Source organism: Ailuropoda melanoleuca, chromosome 11 (assembly GCF_002007445.2).
Source record: "Ailuropoda melanoleuca isolate Jingjing chromosome 11, ASM200744v2, whole genome shotgun sequence".
NCBI lineage: Eukaryota > Metazoa > Chordata > Mammalia > Carnivora > Ursidae > Ailuropoda > Ailuropoda melanoleuca.
Genome location: NC_048228.1, coordinates 29,082,297 through 29,097,560, shown reverse-complemented (window position 1 = coordinate 29,097,560; position 15,264 = coordinate 29,082,297). Strand labels below are relative to the sequence as shown.

The 15,264-nt window shown below is 36.0% G+C and overlaps 1 protein-coding gene across 5 annotated transcripts in view; it reads right to left on the bottom strand.

Annotated features, from left to right (window-relative positions):
* Window positions 1–15,264, bottom strand: part of PPP3CA (protein phosphatase 3 catalytic subunit alpha) — a 306,406-nt gene that overhangs the window by 77,167 nt on the left and 213,975 nt on the right. For all 5 annotated transcript variants that reach the window (XM_034671452.1, XM_019796683.2, XM_011221341.3 and 2 more), the window contains one exon: window positions 1,480–1,604. In XM_034671452.1, coding sequence (XP_034527343.1) covers window positions 1,480–1,604 — 125 coding nt within the window. The remainder of the gene's footprint in view (window positions 1–1,479; window positions 1,605–15,264) is intronic.

Here is a 15,264-nt window from a genome sequence, read left to right as displayed (position 1 = left end):
GAGCCTGCTTCTTCCTCTCCCACTCCCCCTGCTTGTGTTCCCTCTCTCACTGGCTGTCTCTGTCTCTGTCAAATAAATAAAATCTTTAAAAAAAAAAAAAAAAAAAGAAATGTAAGGTCCTTGAATACAGAAAAGCTTAATATATTGGTGAAAATATTATATATATATTTTTAACATATATAGCCAATGATTATAGTTTCTCTCTATATATAGACTCAACAACTGAAGGTAGATTTTAACCAAAAAAAAAAAAAATGGTATGAGTTTTAAAAACAAAAGCTGTTTAAAGAGTGATATGTTCTTCAACATTAAATATTCCTACAGTAAATAAAACAATGAAAATTTAAAAACCTAGAATCTTTTTTATATGATTATTACGAATATATGATGTTGGTGTGAAACTTTAATAAAGTTGACTTCTCTCTTAGTTAAGAATACTTTTTTCCTTTTAAATGCTTTCTGAAAGCACATATGATGTCAGGTACTATATATAGCATGAGTTCTGCTTCTTTAACACTCATTCTTATTTCAAATCATTTCTTTTTTCTAAGATTTATTTATTTATTAGAGAAAGACATGGAGAGCACATGCATGCACGTAAGTGGGGAGGGGGTGGGGGAAGAGGCAGAGGGAGGAGAGAGAATCCTCAATCAGGCTCCCCACTGAGTGTGGAACCCAATGCAGGCCTTGATCTCAGGGCCCTGAGACCATGACCCAAGCTGAAATCAGGAGTCAGGCTCCCAACCAACTGAACCACCCAGGTGGCCCATCAAATCATTTCTTTTAAGTATCTGATGAACTCTTTCTATGTTTGAGCCACCATGTTAAGCACCAGGAAAAACAAACAAGTGAATAAAGTGAGGTCTTTGCCTTTATTCTGAATGTAATTTCTACTTACCTGAAGCAGATGCAGGTGGGAGGCTGAGGAAGAACCTGTACCCAAAGGTTATCTGTTTTATTTTAATTAATGAGTTTGACAAATTGCCCTAGTTAGATGACAGGTGCCAAAAAAGACAAGTACAGCAGCTGTAAGTGTACTCACACATACACGCAAAAACACGGACATGGACACAGACACACATGCACCTGGCTATCAATTTACAAAGATAGTTACTGCCTCACAATTATAAGGCACAGCCATGCAAACACATTCCTGCTTAGTTAAAAAACTTTGATTAGTTCTGTCAACAGGAAAAAGAATTATCTAATGTAAAAATATGATGTAATTTTTGCAAAGATGCAAATATATAAAAGGTATAAAAGGCCAATCTTAATAATAGTCATTTCTTTGGAATCTCTATGTATTAAAAAGCATATGGGAATCAACTGAAAATAGAATACACAATACCCCAAGAATTGAGTGTATTAAAGTTCTATGACAGACTACGAATTTCCTTAAGACAGTAACATTTACCACTTGTGGTTTGCCAAGATATTGTTGATCCATTCCCGAGTAGCTAAGAAATGCTGCGGACTTACTTCGATACTGAAGTACCCTCTGTCAACATAGTCCCCTAAGAAGAGGTAGCGAGTGTTGGCAGGAGATCCCCCCACTTCAAAAAGCTTCATCAAGTCAAAGAATTGTCCATGGATGTCCCCACAAACTGAAAGAAATAAAGAAAATTCATTTTATGGTCACATTATGATTCTGAATTAGATGAAAAATTACAAAATTTTAGAGCCAGGAGGAATTTAGAGCTCATCTTAGCTGAAACATTGTTTTGCAAAACAGGATAGTGAGACAGAGATTTCAAAGTTAATTAATGGTGGACATGGCTCTAGCACCCAAATCTACCAATGCACAGATTAACTGTAAAAATAAAGATAATAATGACTAGTATTGCTGTGTGTTCAGCCATGTCACACCACACCCTGTGCTAAGAAATATATGCACGTTTTCTGATTTAATACTAACAATGTCAGGGGGTGAGTTTTCCCTTTACGGGTAAGAGATACGGCGACGAGAGGTTCAGAAATTTGGAATTATCGCTACATAACTGAGGTCTGAATAAAAAAATCCTACCTTCTATTACCTCCTGAAGAAAAAGAAAGTTGATACATGTCATAAAAACTGTATTTCATTGAATCTAAAATGCCATCAATTATAAAACACATCATGAGTTTATGTACCACTAAGAAAGAGAAAAAAACCTCCATTTTAAATTTAAATTATAAAAGAACATTTTTATAAGATGTACTCTAATATCAGATGTTAAAATGACAAAAAAATATGAAATTAAAAAAAAAAACCCTGTAAAATAGTACCAAAAATCACTGGGAAATACTATTTCTTAACTTTCTCACCTCTTTTAAAACCAAAATTCTTGAAAGAACTATGCAGCTTCTCTTTTTAGAAACCACTTATTCAGTACTTATCATTTCATTTACTACTTCCAAAGCCCTAATATATATATATATAAATATATATATATAATCTTCATTATACAGATGAAGAAACAGTGTAGCTAAGACAGGCTATATGGCTAAGCAAGATCACTATTCTAGATGGATGACCCGGGGTTTAAATTCAGATCTGCCTAATTCAAAGCTTTTGCTGCCAACCGTGGTGTTATAATATCTTTGACATTTTATATGTTTTACCTATGTATATGTATTTACTATTGTAAAATAATTTTATGCTTAAGTGATGAACATGACGTGTTTGTTTCTCCAACATTAAGGGGCTCATGGACTGAATGTATCAACAAATAGGAAACTTAGGAGGCCAAAGCACGCTATCATTCTATGCTGCAATCCATTTAAGATAAAACCGTTTTAGTCCACCTCCATGTCATTCTGTCATTCCCTCTCCCCTCCTCTTGTTCACCAGATGAGGGTTTTTGTTGTCTTAAATAACCCAAGTTTTTTTCTTCCTTGGATTTCCACAGGCTGATTCTTTTTCACCCACCAGTCACAGGTGCAAAAGGGTCTTTCTTGCGCACTCTGTATAAAGGAGCCGCCTCTCTCCAAAATCATTCTTCGTCCTATTAATTTGTTTTACTTTCTTCACAATACTTAACACTATCAGGAATTACCTAGCTTAGTAATTTGCATGCGGTTTCTTCCCTGATCTTTCCCATTGAAATACAACCTCACAGGTTGTATAACTTGTCAGTCTTGGTCGCTGTGGCCCCAGTGCTAAGAACGGCACCTCCCATCCAGTAGGCGGGTGGGAAACATGTGCCCCCCGAGGATTCTTCCACTGAGCCTGCACTGTGCTTCATTTGGAAATCCATTAACTGAGAAGTCAGGGATTTTGAGATGCCCTTGGGATTGACGGAGTTGGATGACAGGTCTGTAGAGTTGGTTCTGGTGCAAGCCAAAAGCCTTCAACTTGTCTGAGATGCTCGTTTTAAGTCTTTGAGTCACAGATTTCCAAACAGTGAGCAGCAAGACTGGGGTCGAATGTGCGACCTCCAAGCATCTGATGGTGGCTCCCTTACCTGGTTCTACATCAGAAACACATGGACAGGTTTGGAAACTAGACCCCTGGGCCCTGAATCGGAGTCTCCAGAGATACAGATTTGTAACCAGCTCTTAGATGAGTCTTATCTAGTCAGGAAGACTGAACAGACCTACACTTTTGAGCTTTTGTGGGCACACCTCAGCCCTCATTCTGCATGCTTGTGTGGTTCCCCTCAGAGGGATTATATGTGGGAGAGATACATGTTTGAAAGGCAACTTCTTTCAGTGTTAATTCCAGGTTGGTGTGAGAGTAGGAGTTCCTGTTATGGGAAAGGATAATATTGAAGGGATTGTTTGATCGAATCTAGGAGAAAGAGATGAACCTAAGAAAAATGATAACAAAGAACAAAATTTCTTTGGGTGTTTGAATGTAGCTATTGCTTATGCCTTGTGCATTTCAGTTTTAAGATAAAAGATTTATCCCAAATATTTGGGAACATTCACTATTTTGATACCAAACTTCAAGATGAAAGTGACTGCTACACCCAAGAGGATATTGGGTGGGGGCCATGGCACCACGCAGACGGAAAGTTACCGCTACGTGATGGTAAGTGAAAGGTGCAGCCAGGTAGCTTTCCCTCTGGATGATGTTGTGGCTCCCACCTTCCATCCTCTTAGGTATACCTGAACAGCATAAAACGCCAGCTAATGAGGCAAGCTGTCTTCTTGTTTGCTCACAGTCTCCAATTCTCCACCAAGTTCGGTCCTTTCATCTTCAACATCATTTGGTTTTAACAGCACTTTCAAAACAACCAGACTTTGACAAGTTCTGTTTTACTTTCAAGGCAAGCTCTTTCGTCATCGACATAGCCCTGTTTCCCACATTCCCATAGGTTCCCATTATTTGCTTCTCATTCCCAATGGAACACTGCTGGTGGACAGAGTACTCAACTAGGGGCCAGCACCAAAAGGCCTATTACATTGAAAAGACTCCAAAAATATAGAAACACAATACATGTAATAAAAGCACTCCTACTCTCTATGAAAATATCCATTCAGCTGGCTAAACATTCCCCCAAAATATATATTATGTCTTCAATAGATTATTAGGAAAATTGTACATATTTCCATCAGAAATGTAGAAGGTTATGGCATTAATAAAATGAACACATCAAAGATGATGAAATAAAACATAAAGGATTTTTTTTCCTGGACCATTGATACCCTTACCCACGAGTAACCTGACGTACCACAACGTGATGGTTATTTTCCCTATGAGCTGTGGTCCTACTTTTTTTTTATACTGGAGAAGTAAGGACTCCATTAGTTTTTATACTGCTCATATATACTAAGCAGCTAAATCTATTTGGTGAGAAGGTGTCATTATCTTCTTGGTTCTTTCCCTAAATGGGGTGATTAAGTGATTTTGAATGTGGCTATTCTAATATTCTCAGCACAGCCAAATGGTGAAAGAGTGACCAACATCCCATGCTGCTTCCATGTTTATTACTTTTCTCTCATCTTCTATCAGGAAATACAAGAGCTACGTAATACCTAAGCAAACAATTACTTTTAAGTAATTGCCTTTTAATATTGCTTCCCTGCCCATAGTGACTCTCAGTTCATCACAAATAAAGCTTTATTGGAAGTGATTCTCACACATGTGTGGTACGAACTTCTGATCTAAATCTTCGGAAGGAAAGTACCGAATTTCGAAGTAGGAAACTGAAAAAACATACAGAAAGGGTATGTCTTTATTTCTTAAGAAGGGGAACAGCTTTTACTTCTAATATCATTTCTGGATAGCTAGTAATTAAGCTTTGAAATCACAGGCTTGGAGGGAGGTTCAAGTACATATAAATATAAATATAAAGTGTGCGTTTGCATGTGTGCGTGCGCACGTGTGTGTGTGTGTGTAAAACCACCCACCACAAAGGAGGAATTATTTGGAGATTAGTGGTCAGCATAGCAGTTAGGGAGTCATTAAACAAGTTCAAGACTTTACTCTCTGTATATTACAGCAAAGGAGTGCTAAAGAGAAAGAGCAATAAACAGCTGGCACAGTAACAAGGGACTCTTTGTAGTTAGCTGAGTAAGTCTTGTAATCTACAAACTGGACAATGAATCAGTCACAGGGCAAGTCTAAGAGTCCCTAAAACCAGCACGCTGCTAAGTAGAGAAGATAATGGCCAGCAGATGGAGGACAAAGAGGCTCTTGAGAAAATCATCTCAGGCAGAAGGAGGACAAGCTGGAAAGATAACCATGACCATGACCAAGCCCTTGACTTGCAACTCCTGACTAGAGATAAGCTGGTAACTCTATTTAGAAGGGATGGGTGTTCGGTACAGAACCACATGCATATTATATGTACAATTAGGTACGCGTGTCATAATTAGTGAATCAGCAAATAAGTATATGCATATTATAATTTAATTATTTTTTCAAAGAATTCCATTGTTTCTAAGTTCACACTGGCAATTAAATTACGACATTAAAAACTGTAAACAGTAGACAGTACTGAACACACTAGGATGAGGTCCCCGTATAATTGCTATATGGCTGATAGCTTGAAAAGGACTTTGACAAAAACTGTCATCCTGAAAAGGAGTCATATTAACAAATATAACATAAAATATATACTTTCATATAAAACTACTTAAAATAATTTTGAATTAATGCTCATACTCGCACATTTGGTCTTGTTTTCTTTCCAATATTAAAAAAAATCTATGAAAGAACATCATTGGGTCAACTTCTTACTGACACTAAGCAAAACTTCTATAATGTCATAGCATTCCGGGTTAAAGAAAGCTTACACAAATTAGAATACTTGGGGACAGAGGAGTGAGTTGTTAAAGACAGACAACCAGATAAACAAACAAACAAAAAAACCTGTCAAACGATAAATTGCAGGGGGAAAATAGATTCTTAACAGACCAGCATTTCAATATTGCATCAATACCATGATTTAGAAGTCAACTGCTTTGGATTCTTGATTCGCTATTCTTCTAAAAAGACCTTTCAGTTCCTCCAAAACACTGGCTTTTATCATCTTGGAAGACTTGCATGAAGAGGAATAACTTCTTATACAAGTTTTTCCAGTTCATACTAAACTAACAGTTTGTAATTTCTCTTTTAGAAAAGACATTACTGAATCACCCAGCAATTTTCACCATTAGAGTGCCACTGTCCTTTCAGCTTAATTGACTTCAACCCAATATTTTTTCCGTAATAGCCACATTCTCCCAAGACAATAACATTTCTAATGTTAAGGAACTAACACGTAGAATTCTCAGCATGAGGGGATTAATCTATTAAAGTTATTGGTTTGATTTTTGAATCTTCTGTCAGCTACAACATAATTCTTTTCCAAAAGTTACAATTTTGCAGAGAAAGATCTTACATGTAGAGATTTTGCTACAGGTTAAATACAGTGGGAACCACAAGTACATATCCACTTCCCCTCTTGATAATCCAGGAGTAGGTCACCCTTCGTGAATGATAAATTCAAATACAAACCAGCCGGCCTGAATACATGTAGTTAATTAGCAGACTGTATAAGCTTCTGAAATCTGGCAATTAGTGAAATAAAAGTGAGCTTTACTATGGCCTTCACTTATTTCTAAAAATCTTCATCAACCTTAAAATAAACTAACCAAGAAAAAATAAAGGGGTCTAATCCATTAAAGAAGTATACTTCAAAATAATTAATATTTTCCCCATAGTAAATATTATTTGTCAAATGTTTAATTATGCCTTAGGTACTTTATAAAACACAAAATATGAATTCTTAACCAGTGCATTCTGGTTTTGATAGTATAAAACAATAATGACAAGTCTCCAAAATCAAAATTTGCTTAATACTGAGATGTAATTTTATTTTATTTATTTTTTTAAGATTTTATTTATTTATTTGAGAGAGAACAAGCAGAGAGAAGAGGCAGAGCGAAAGAGAAGCAGGCTCCCTGCTGAGCATGGAGTTCGATGTGGCGCTCCATCCCAGGACCCTGATATCATGACTTGAGCCAAAGGCAGACACTTATCTGACTGAGCCACCCAGGCGCCCCATGAAATTTCAATAATTTTAAAAGAAAAAAAATAAAGCTATGAAATTAAATACAAAGCAATAACAGCACCAGTGCAGATTAATAGCAATAATTTCAAACGCTTTATATTTAAGATGCTGTTTTACGAAGATAAATAAACTACCTGTTTGCCAGTGACAATGAGAAATACAACAGGGCAACTAAAAAAGGGAAATATATTATAGATTCTAATAGTAACAATACAGTACTAAACCCCCTAAATCCCTAAATCTCAGTTTATTTATTTATTTATTTATTTATTTATTTATTTTAAAGATTTTATTTATTTATTTGACAGAGAGAGAGACAGCCAGCGAGAGAGGGAACACAAGCAGGGGGAGTGGGAGAGGAAGAAGCAGGCTCCCAGCGGAGCCTGATGTCGGGCTCGATCCCAGGACCCTGGGATCATGTCCTGAGCCGAAGGCAGACGCTTAATGACTGAGCCACCCAGGCGCCCCCCTAAATCTCAGTTTATAATTATAATCCGATGGAAAGAAACTAGAATAGTCTACATTTTTAAGCTATGTTATAGAAGGACCAAACAAATACAACTCCATAGTATGTACACAGTGTATTCCAATCAAGAGAAAAATAAATTATTGAAATTTATGTTTACTTTTTTGTCCTAAAAATAAGTGCTCTCACCATCAAAATTATTGTTTGATTTTTTTTTCCTTCCTGGGTTGAATGCTTTACAAGATTTTGTTTACTGGAAGAATTTTAATTTATGAAACAAGAATGTATTTGTTTCAACTGTTATGACTAGTTTTCCATTTCAGCATCAATCCAGATTATAACAAAATGCATAATTATTAAAAATTCATAATAATGTTATGGAATTATGTAAGCCACAGTCATGGCTGTGACACTAATGACTAATAACAATAAGAAGTATGTACAGTATTTACAGGGTTAATTAAATTTGGTCATCAAGCTATTCATGTGTCCAAGTTTGGTCAGATCCAGAAACTATCGGCTGGTTATCTGATATGTGGATTTATATACATTATGTAGTTCATCAAGCCCTTCACTGTCATCACCAATCAAGAGTATTGGATGAACACTAAGAGTTGATGTAACTTCTGTCAAATATAAATCAATTTGGTGATTTTCATACTTAGATATACTATTAGTAAATGAATGATTGTTCTCTTCACTTTTCGAAATACTGATCCCAGGTTTCAGAACCGATGAACTCCCTCTAGGACCCTGAAACATGGGCTTTCATTACTATAACCAGATCTGGGGGTTGCAGATTTATGCCTTAGAAGTGCTCCTTCCCATCTGTATATTTCTGGAGTGGGTTTTGTTTTTGTTTTTGTTCTAACTCTTTGGTAGCTGTGGTCACAGTATTCTCTCAGTTCTGGCCTTTTGCTTTTTTCCTGGATGTGTTATTTCATTCTTGAGAAGAGGCAGTAGAGCGCAATGGTTAAGTAAACTGCCTGGTTCTGTAATTGCTTTTTCTTAGCTGTTTGGATTGCATGTGTATTCCTCCTGATGGACACGCGTCAAGGAAGTACGGCTTCTCAGTTAATTATTCAGTCTCCCTGGATGAACTTTACTATCTATTCAATGTGTGGACTCTTCCGATTTGCTCTCCCAACTTCCTCCTTTACGTGTACATTCACATTCTGTACTTTTTTTTACTACTTTTCCTTACACTTTCACCATCTCGCCTTGTAAAAACAGCCACCTGTGTGACTAGGACAAGATACTAATCTTTGTATAAAGTCTCAGATGCTCATCTGCAGGGGGCTTCATATGAGAACTTATTCTACATGTTTTCTTTAATTAAATAAAGTAACATATAGGAGGAAAAAAAGCTTAGCAGGCTGTGGCCCGCAGACTGTACGGACACAACATGAAATAGGCATGGCAGCTATTCCAGATGGCATCTGCCTAAGAAATATCGTGGACGTTTTGCCAGATTTAGACAGATGATCTAAGTATCGGTACTCAACACAGCCATAAATAAAATATACGAAAAGTTGTTCTATTTTTTCCACTTTTTATCCAAATCTGTGCTATCATATATTGAAAGCTGTTGAGGCTGGAATCAAATAGACTTGGTTTCGTGCTCCACAACTGCCATTTTCTAAGAGTGGAAATCTCTCCAAATGGCTTTAGTGATCTTACCAATCTTTCAGGGAGTAGCGGCACCACGATGAGTTTCCAGTTAGTCTCATTTTCTTTTGTAGCAAAGCTCATTTACAAGACCACTCTGTTTTATGGCTGTGTAATGGTTGTAATGTTTTAAAAGCTGAAAGTGACATAGTGATTAGAAAGAATAGAAGGTATTGAACCAAATGGATTAATAAACAAAATAAAACAACTCTTCTTATATTTCTGGAAAATTTGGTTAAGAAAAATCTTCTAAGTGGGGAATAAGTGAGTCATTTCTTATTATTGTTATGATACTCCTTAAATTTGGACAATTTAAGAGATTATTTACTTCTAATATTTTAAAAACAAGGAAAGCATGCTACTGATATTTAATTCTAAAAGTCCATATATTCATCATTAGATAGGCAATTATAGACAACGGGCTTATCAGTAAAGAGGTTTTTATCTAGCACTGACTTTCAAGTAGGCAGCTCTATTTATGCCTACTAGTAAGTGAACAAAGCTAGTAAGTGCTATTCCTAAAAGATAATATTTAAACAACTTAATAGAAAGAAGGATTAAATTTCTTCAGTAAAAGTATGTAAGCTTACTTGTTAAATGAGGCATATTTGGAAATGGAATTTTTGATTTTTAATTGACCAATTATTAAAAACAGATGAACAACTCAGACATGTTGGAACATATTCATTTGAAAATTAGTTAAGAAAAAATATTCTCTAGAAAATAATTCTGACAAAGGCAATGAGCCTATTTCTTAATTCTACCTAATTTTCCTTAATCTATCAACCCCTCATCTATCTTTCATTCAGATATTCCAGAATTATTTATTCCATTAAATATCTGGAACAATAGGGGTGGCTGCGTGGCTCTGTTGGTTAAGTGTCTGCCTTCGGTTCAGGCTCAGGTCATGATCCCAGAGTCCTCTACCCGCACACACCCCCCATGTTCTCTCTCTCTCATATAAAAAATTTTAAAAATCTTTTAAAAATATCTGAAAAAATAAACAAAACATTGAAATGTGTGATATTTACTAAATTGTATTAAAAGGATGAATAAGTACCACCAAAAATTGATGATTTCTTATTTGTGGACAATAAAGAAATGAAAGACTTGGAATTTGGTCTCAAGAACTTTAGAGTGTACCTGAGAAAACACACACATACAAAATGGTATTGAAAAGTGTTGCCTTCATGGCACCCAAGTATTTCCCTCTCCATTTTGAAACTTCTGAGCACTCTCTCATGGTCAAGAAATATGGGTTTAAGAGTTGGTTCTCCCATAAACATTTATATAAGCGAATCATTACATTGCCTCTCTGCCATCTGTCAAACGTCCCAACGGAGTCAGAAGGATATATAGTTTCTCTAAAATAAATGTCAAGTTAAAAATAGTTTACATATACTTATTTAGGTTTTTTATTTTGAAATTTCAAATTACATTAAGAAAGTATGAGATTGTGTTCGTTATCCAAAGAAGGTATCCATTTAAAAATTTTGAAACTTCTACTAATTAATTTCAAATTTCTATGTTAGAACTAACATCCATTCAATTGAAGATGCCCCTTGTGGAGCTGATTATATTCCACGGTGATAAAACCATCAATTTTGTTTATCTCTATCAATACAAATTGGGGTCACAGTCCTAAACTGACTTAAGTCAAGCATCCATGTCTCTGTATATTTTGTACTTTTATATATGTACTTGTCACCAATTTGAGCATGAATCATGTCTTATGTTTCTTGTTTCTTCACCATTTTTCAAATATCTATTAAATTACGCAAAAATCATGTTTGCCTAACATGTTGTATATGGCATATAAACTAAAGGTTCATGGTAAACTAATGCAGGTGTTTGGAAAACATAAAACCACTGCCAATAACTCATCATAACTTGGGATTCATTAGTAATCATTTTCAAATTTAGTTTCTTTTTCATTGATTAAAAATGATGAATGCTTCTTATATATCTTTGAATTGCTAAAAAGATCAAACAGGATTGTAAATCAACTCTTTCCCTGACAAAATATTAAAAAAATGAAAAATGAAAAATTTTCATAATGTGTTTGGTGAGTTATTAAACTGATTTTTACTAGGGAAAAGTTTATTTTATAAAATCATATAACTTCAAGTTACATTTCCTTATAAACCTGCTTTATTAAATTTCCAGAACTCTTTCCACTATCTATATTCATTATTTAAGGTATTTTAAACAAGACTTTTATGTGTTGTTAATACATATGAGGCTGATTTTAAAATATTATGTCTCTTTGTTATTAGTCATGTCACAAATTGAACTACATTTTTCAAAAGAACACTGGATTTCTCCTGTGATGTTTTGATACTTTACAAGAGAGTTCACATGTCAGAGTGGACAAATTGTCCAAAATCCCAAATAATAGCTGACTACATAAACTAGGATATTTTATTCAGTCTTAATTAGCAGGTAGCTATGAAATACCTCCCACGTGATAAGTGTCATGGAGAAATAAAAATAGTCACTTTCAATGATGGGAAAGACAAGTTTATATAAATATGAAATAATTCAAGAATAAGATGTAATTTTATAGTAAAGGAATATAAAAACAATCAATTCTCTTAAGAAACACAGAGAATACTTGGGATATAAGACTCACACATGTGAATAGGGACCAGATGGGGTTTCCAACGGCATAACTGCTACTGATCTGACCTTTCATCAGTAAGAAAACACTGACCTTTGACCATGATCTATGCTTTGTGGCTTCTAGACTTGTGAAATGTAGATGGCTAAAACCTTTCCAGAGGGGTCTAGTCAAGAAGCTTCTTAACATTTCAAATGTCTCAGAACTAGAGACAGGATAAAATCAATTGTACTCTCTATGTCCTACAGATGTTACCTGGGAAGTAGGAAGAAGCCAAACACACGCGGCTTGCAATGTGTGCTGTGGCTGGCAGGGCAAGTATGATCCTTTCCTTCTGTTTCATGAATAAGTAATTTTCTTCTCTGCAGTGTTAAGTCATCCTGACCCCTTTTGACCTTTCCCTCACTAACAGTAAGAGCAAGCAAAGACCAGTGTGACTGAGGTCATATATTGGCTTCAAATGTGTTCTGAAGAGCCAAAAGGGTGCATGAGGAGTATTGGGGGTCATTATAACAATACGGTCTACTTTTATCATTTTTCTTACTTGGAGTTAGTTCCATGGAAGGTTTCTTTGTGTGTATGGGTGGGTGTTGTGTTGGGGGTAAGGGTGGAGTGCTACATTCTGCTGCTTAAAATTTGTTTATAAATATTACCGAAATAGAAGTCTTAACTGAAAATCAGAAATCTGGAAATGAAGGTCGGTTGACAGTATCAAAGAAGATCTAACCAAAGGGAAGTGACCTGTAGTGTTTATAAAAATTTGTAATAAATTGAGAATAAGAGGAAGGGATCTTTAGGTAAGAAGGGGAAATGAACCAGAATAAATAGGCTGCAAAAAGGAAAAAAAAAAAAAAGTATTGATCAGAAGGGTATATGTGAAACAGAGGAGATAAATTAGATTAGAAAGGTGAGATTAGATTATGAAGGGTTTGGATTCTTGTATGTGATGTTTTAAGAAGGAGAACAATCTCAGTAATTTAAGAAGATAAATCTGGAAACTCTCAGGAAAATGCAATGGTGTGGAAAAATTGAAAGCCAGGTTGTTTTCAAGAAGAGGTTCATTACAGTAATTAAGTCACAAGACAACGAGTCTGATGTTACAATGGTGGCAATGTGAAAAGATCAAAGGGGCCTACTAGAATATTTTCATACTTCTATATGACCATTTAAAATTATATAATAAATGAAGTCATTCATGTATGCCCTGATTCAGTAAATACTAAATGCCTACAACATTCCTACAATATCCCATTGTGTTAGACCCTAAGAATGTCACAGAATTGAGACATAACTAATGCTCTCATAAAGGTAGCATGTAAGAAGGACAATGAACTAAATAAGTAACAACACTAGGGTACCAGCTCTAAAGGCAGAGATTTTTTCTTCTTCGTTTACTGTTCTGTGCCTGGTACCTACGGAATCCTCAATAAATATTCACCGAATGAACGAATGAACAGTGCAATAGGCATGGTAAACTTGGTAAAGTTTCCCGGAGGATGTGATCCTTAAGCTGAAATCTGAATAATTAAGAGCAGTTAGTTACAGAATGGTCGGGCCAGGGGCAGGGAATATTGCTCACAGCAGAGGAAAAATGTGCGGCATAATTTAGGAAGTGAAAGCAGATCTGTGACTTTGGAGTCTAGGTAGGCCATGAAAAGAGATGAAGCTGTAAGATTACCACGGGCCAGAGAACAAGGGTGTTTTCATGCAAGTTAGGAAGTCTGAACTTCATCCAAAGAGGAGCCATGAAAGGAATGTGGGCAGGAGAAATACTATCTTTGCCCTGGTAAGTCACTCTACTTCTCTAAGCCTCAAGTGCCTACTGTGTAGAATAAGGCCAGTAGCAGCTACCATACACAGCGGCTGTGCAGATTACACCTGATAATGTGGTAACTGGCACGGGTCAGTAACTCAACATTAGATCCGCTCCCTATCTCTACAATACCACAGCTCTCGTCAGCTTCACTTGATCGGAGCTACCCTCTCCCTTAATAAGTGACTACAATAATATTTCAAAGTTAAAATATCACTAGCTTCAGTCTGGATAAAGAGTTTTGTATATCTTACACTAATATTTTGCCTTCTTTTATTTAATGCTAGGTAAAGGGTGATAGTCCCAACGTTATACCTACAGATACAAAGCGCAAGCAAGGTGACATTGCTTTCTTATTCACCTCATTTCACACAAGGCGACTGAATCAGAACAAAATTACTGCAGAATATTTAAAACAGAAATTACATATGAATAGATTATACAGAAATCAGAATATTTGTGTTGATTAGCACATTTTTATTACAACACTTTTATATCCCATCACTTATAAAGTCCCGTAACTGATATTCATTATTAAAGTAACTTAACATGGACGGGTTTCTGAATTATTAACGGATGCACACAATGTTTCCACTGTTTGTAAACATAATGTATTTAAAATGAAGCAAAGAGTTCCAATGTGTCTTAAAGCAGAGAATCAGAATTCATCGAAGCCTCAAAGATAACAATGAAGTGTAAATGCTTGTTTGCATGGAGGTGAGAAAATGTGATATCGTAGAATCTGAAGCCACATAAAGGATCTGTTCCCGAGATCTTTGAAAATCCTACAGCCCGCGAATGTTATTAAGGATATTATTCCCCCATAATATGTGGTTAAGCATGAGCACTGGTTTCAGGCACAAATGGATCTGGGCTTATACAAAACCTCCCTAACTTTCACTCTCACACCAGCTTCTCTGCACAGTGGTCTTGTTTGTTCTTACCAGTTAGACTTACTCCAAGTGTCCTCCAAGTCACATGCTGTCAGCAATTCCAGCCCAACTGAGCCATGGGTCAACTGCCCCCCTGCACTTCCCCTGCTCACTCATGACTCAGTCCCTGTGTCTGACGGGCCAGTCCTGGGTCGTGTGCCCACCTCAACTTGCTACTAGGAGAAGGTGAAGTCTGTCATATAAAAGGAATGGAGATGGGACAAGTATTCCAGGCAAACACAAAAAGGGGTTTGTCTTTCAAAAAAAAAAAAAGGTTGGAATTC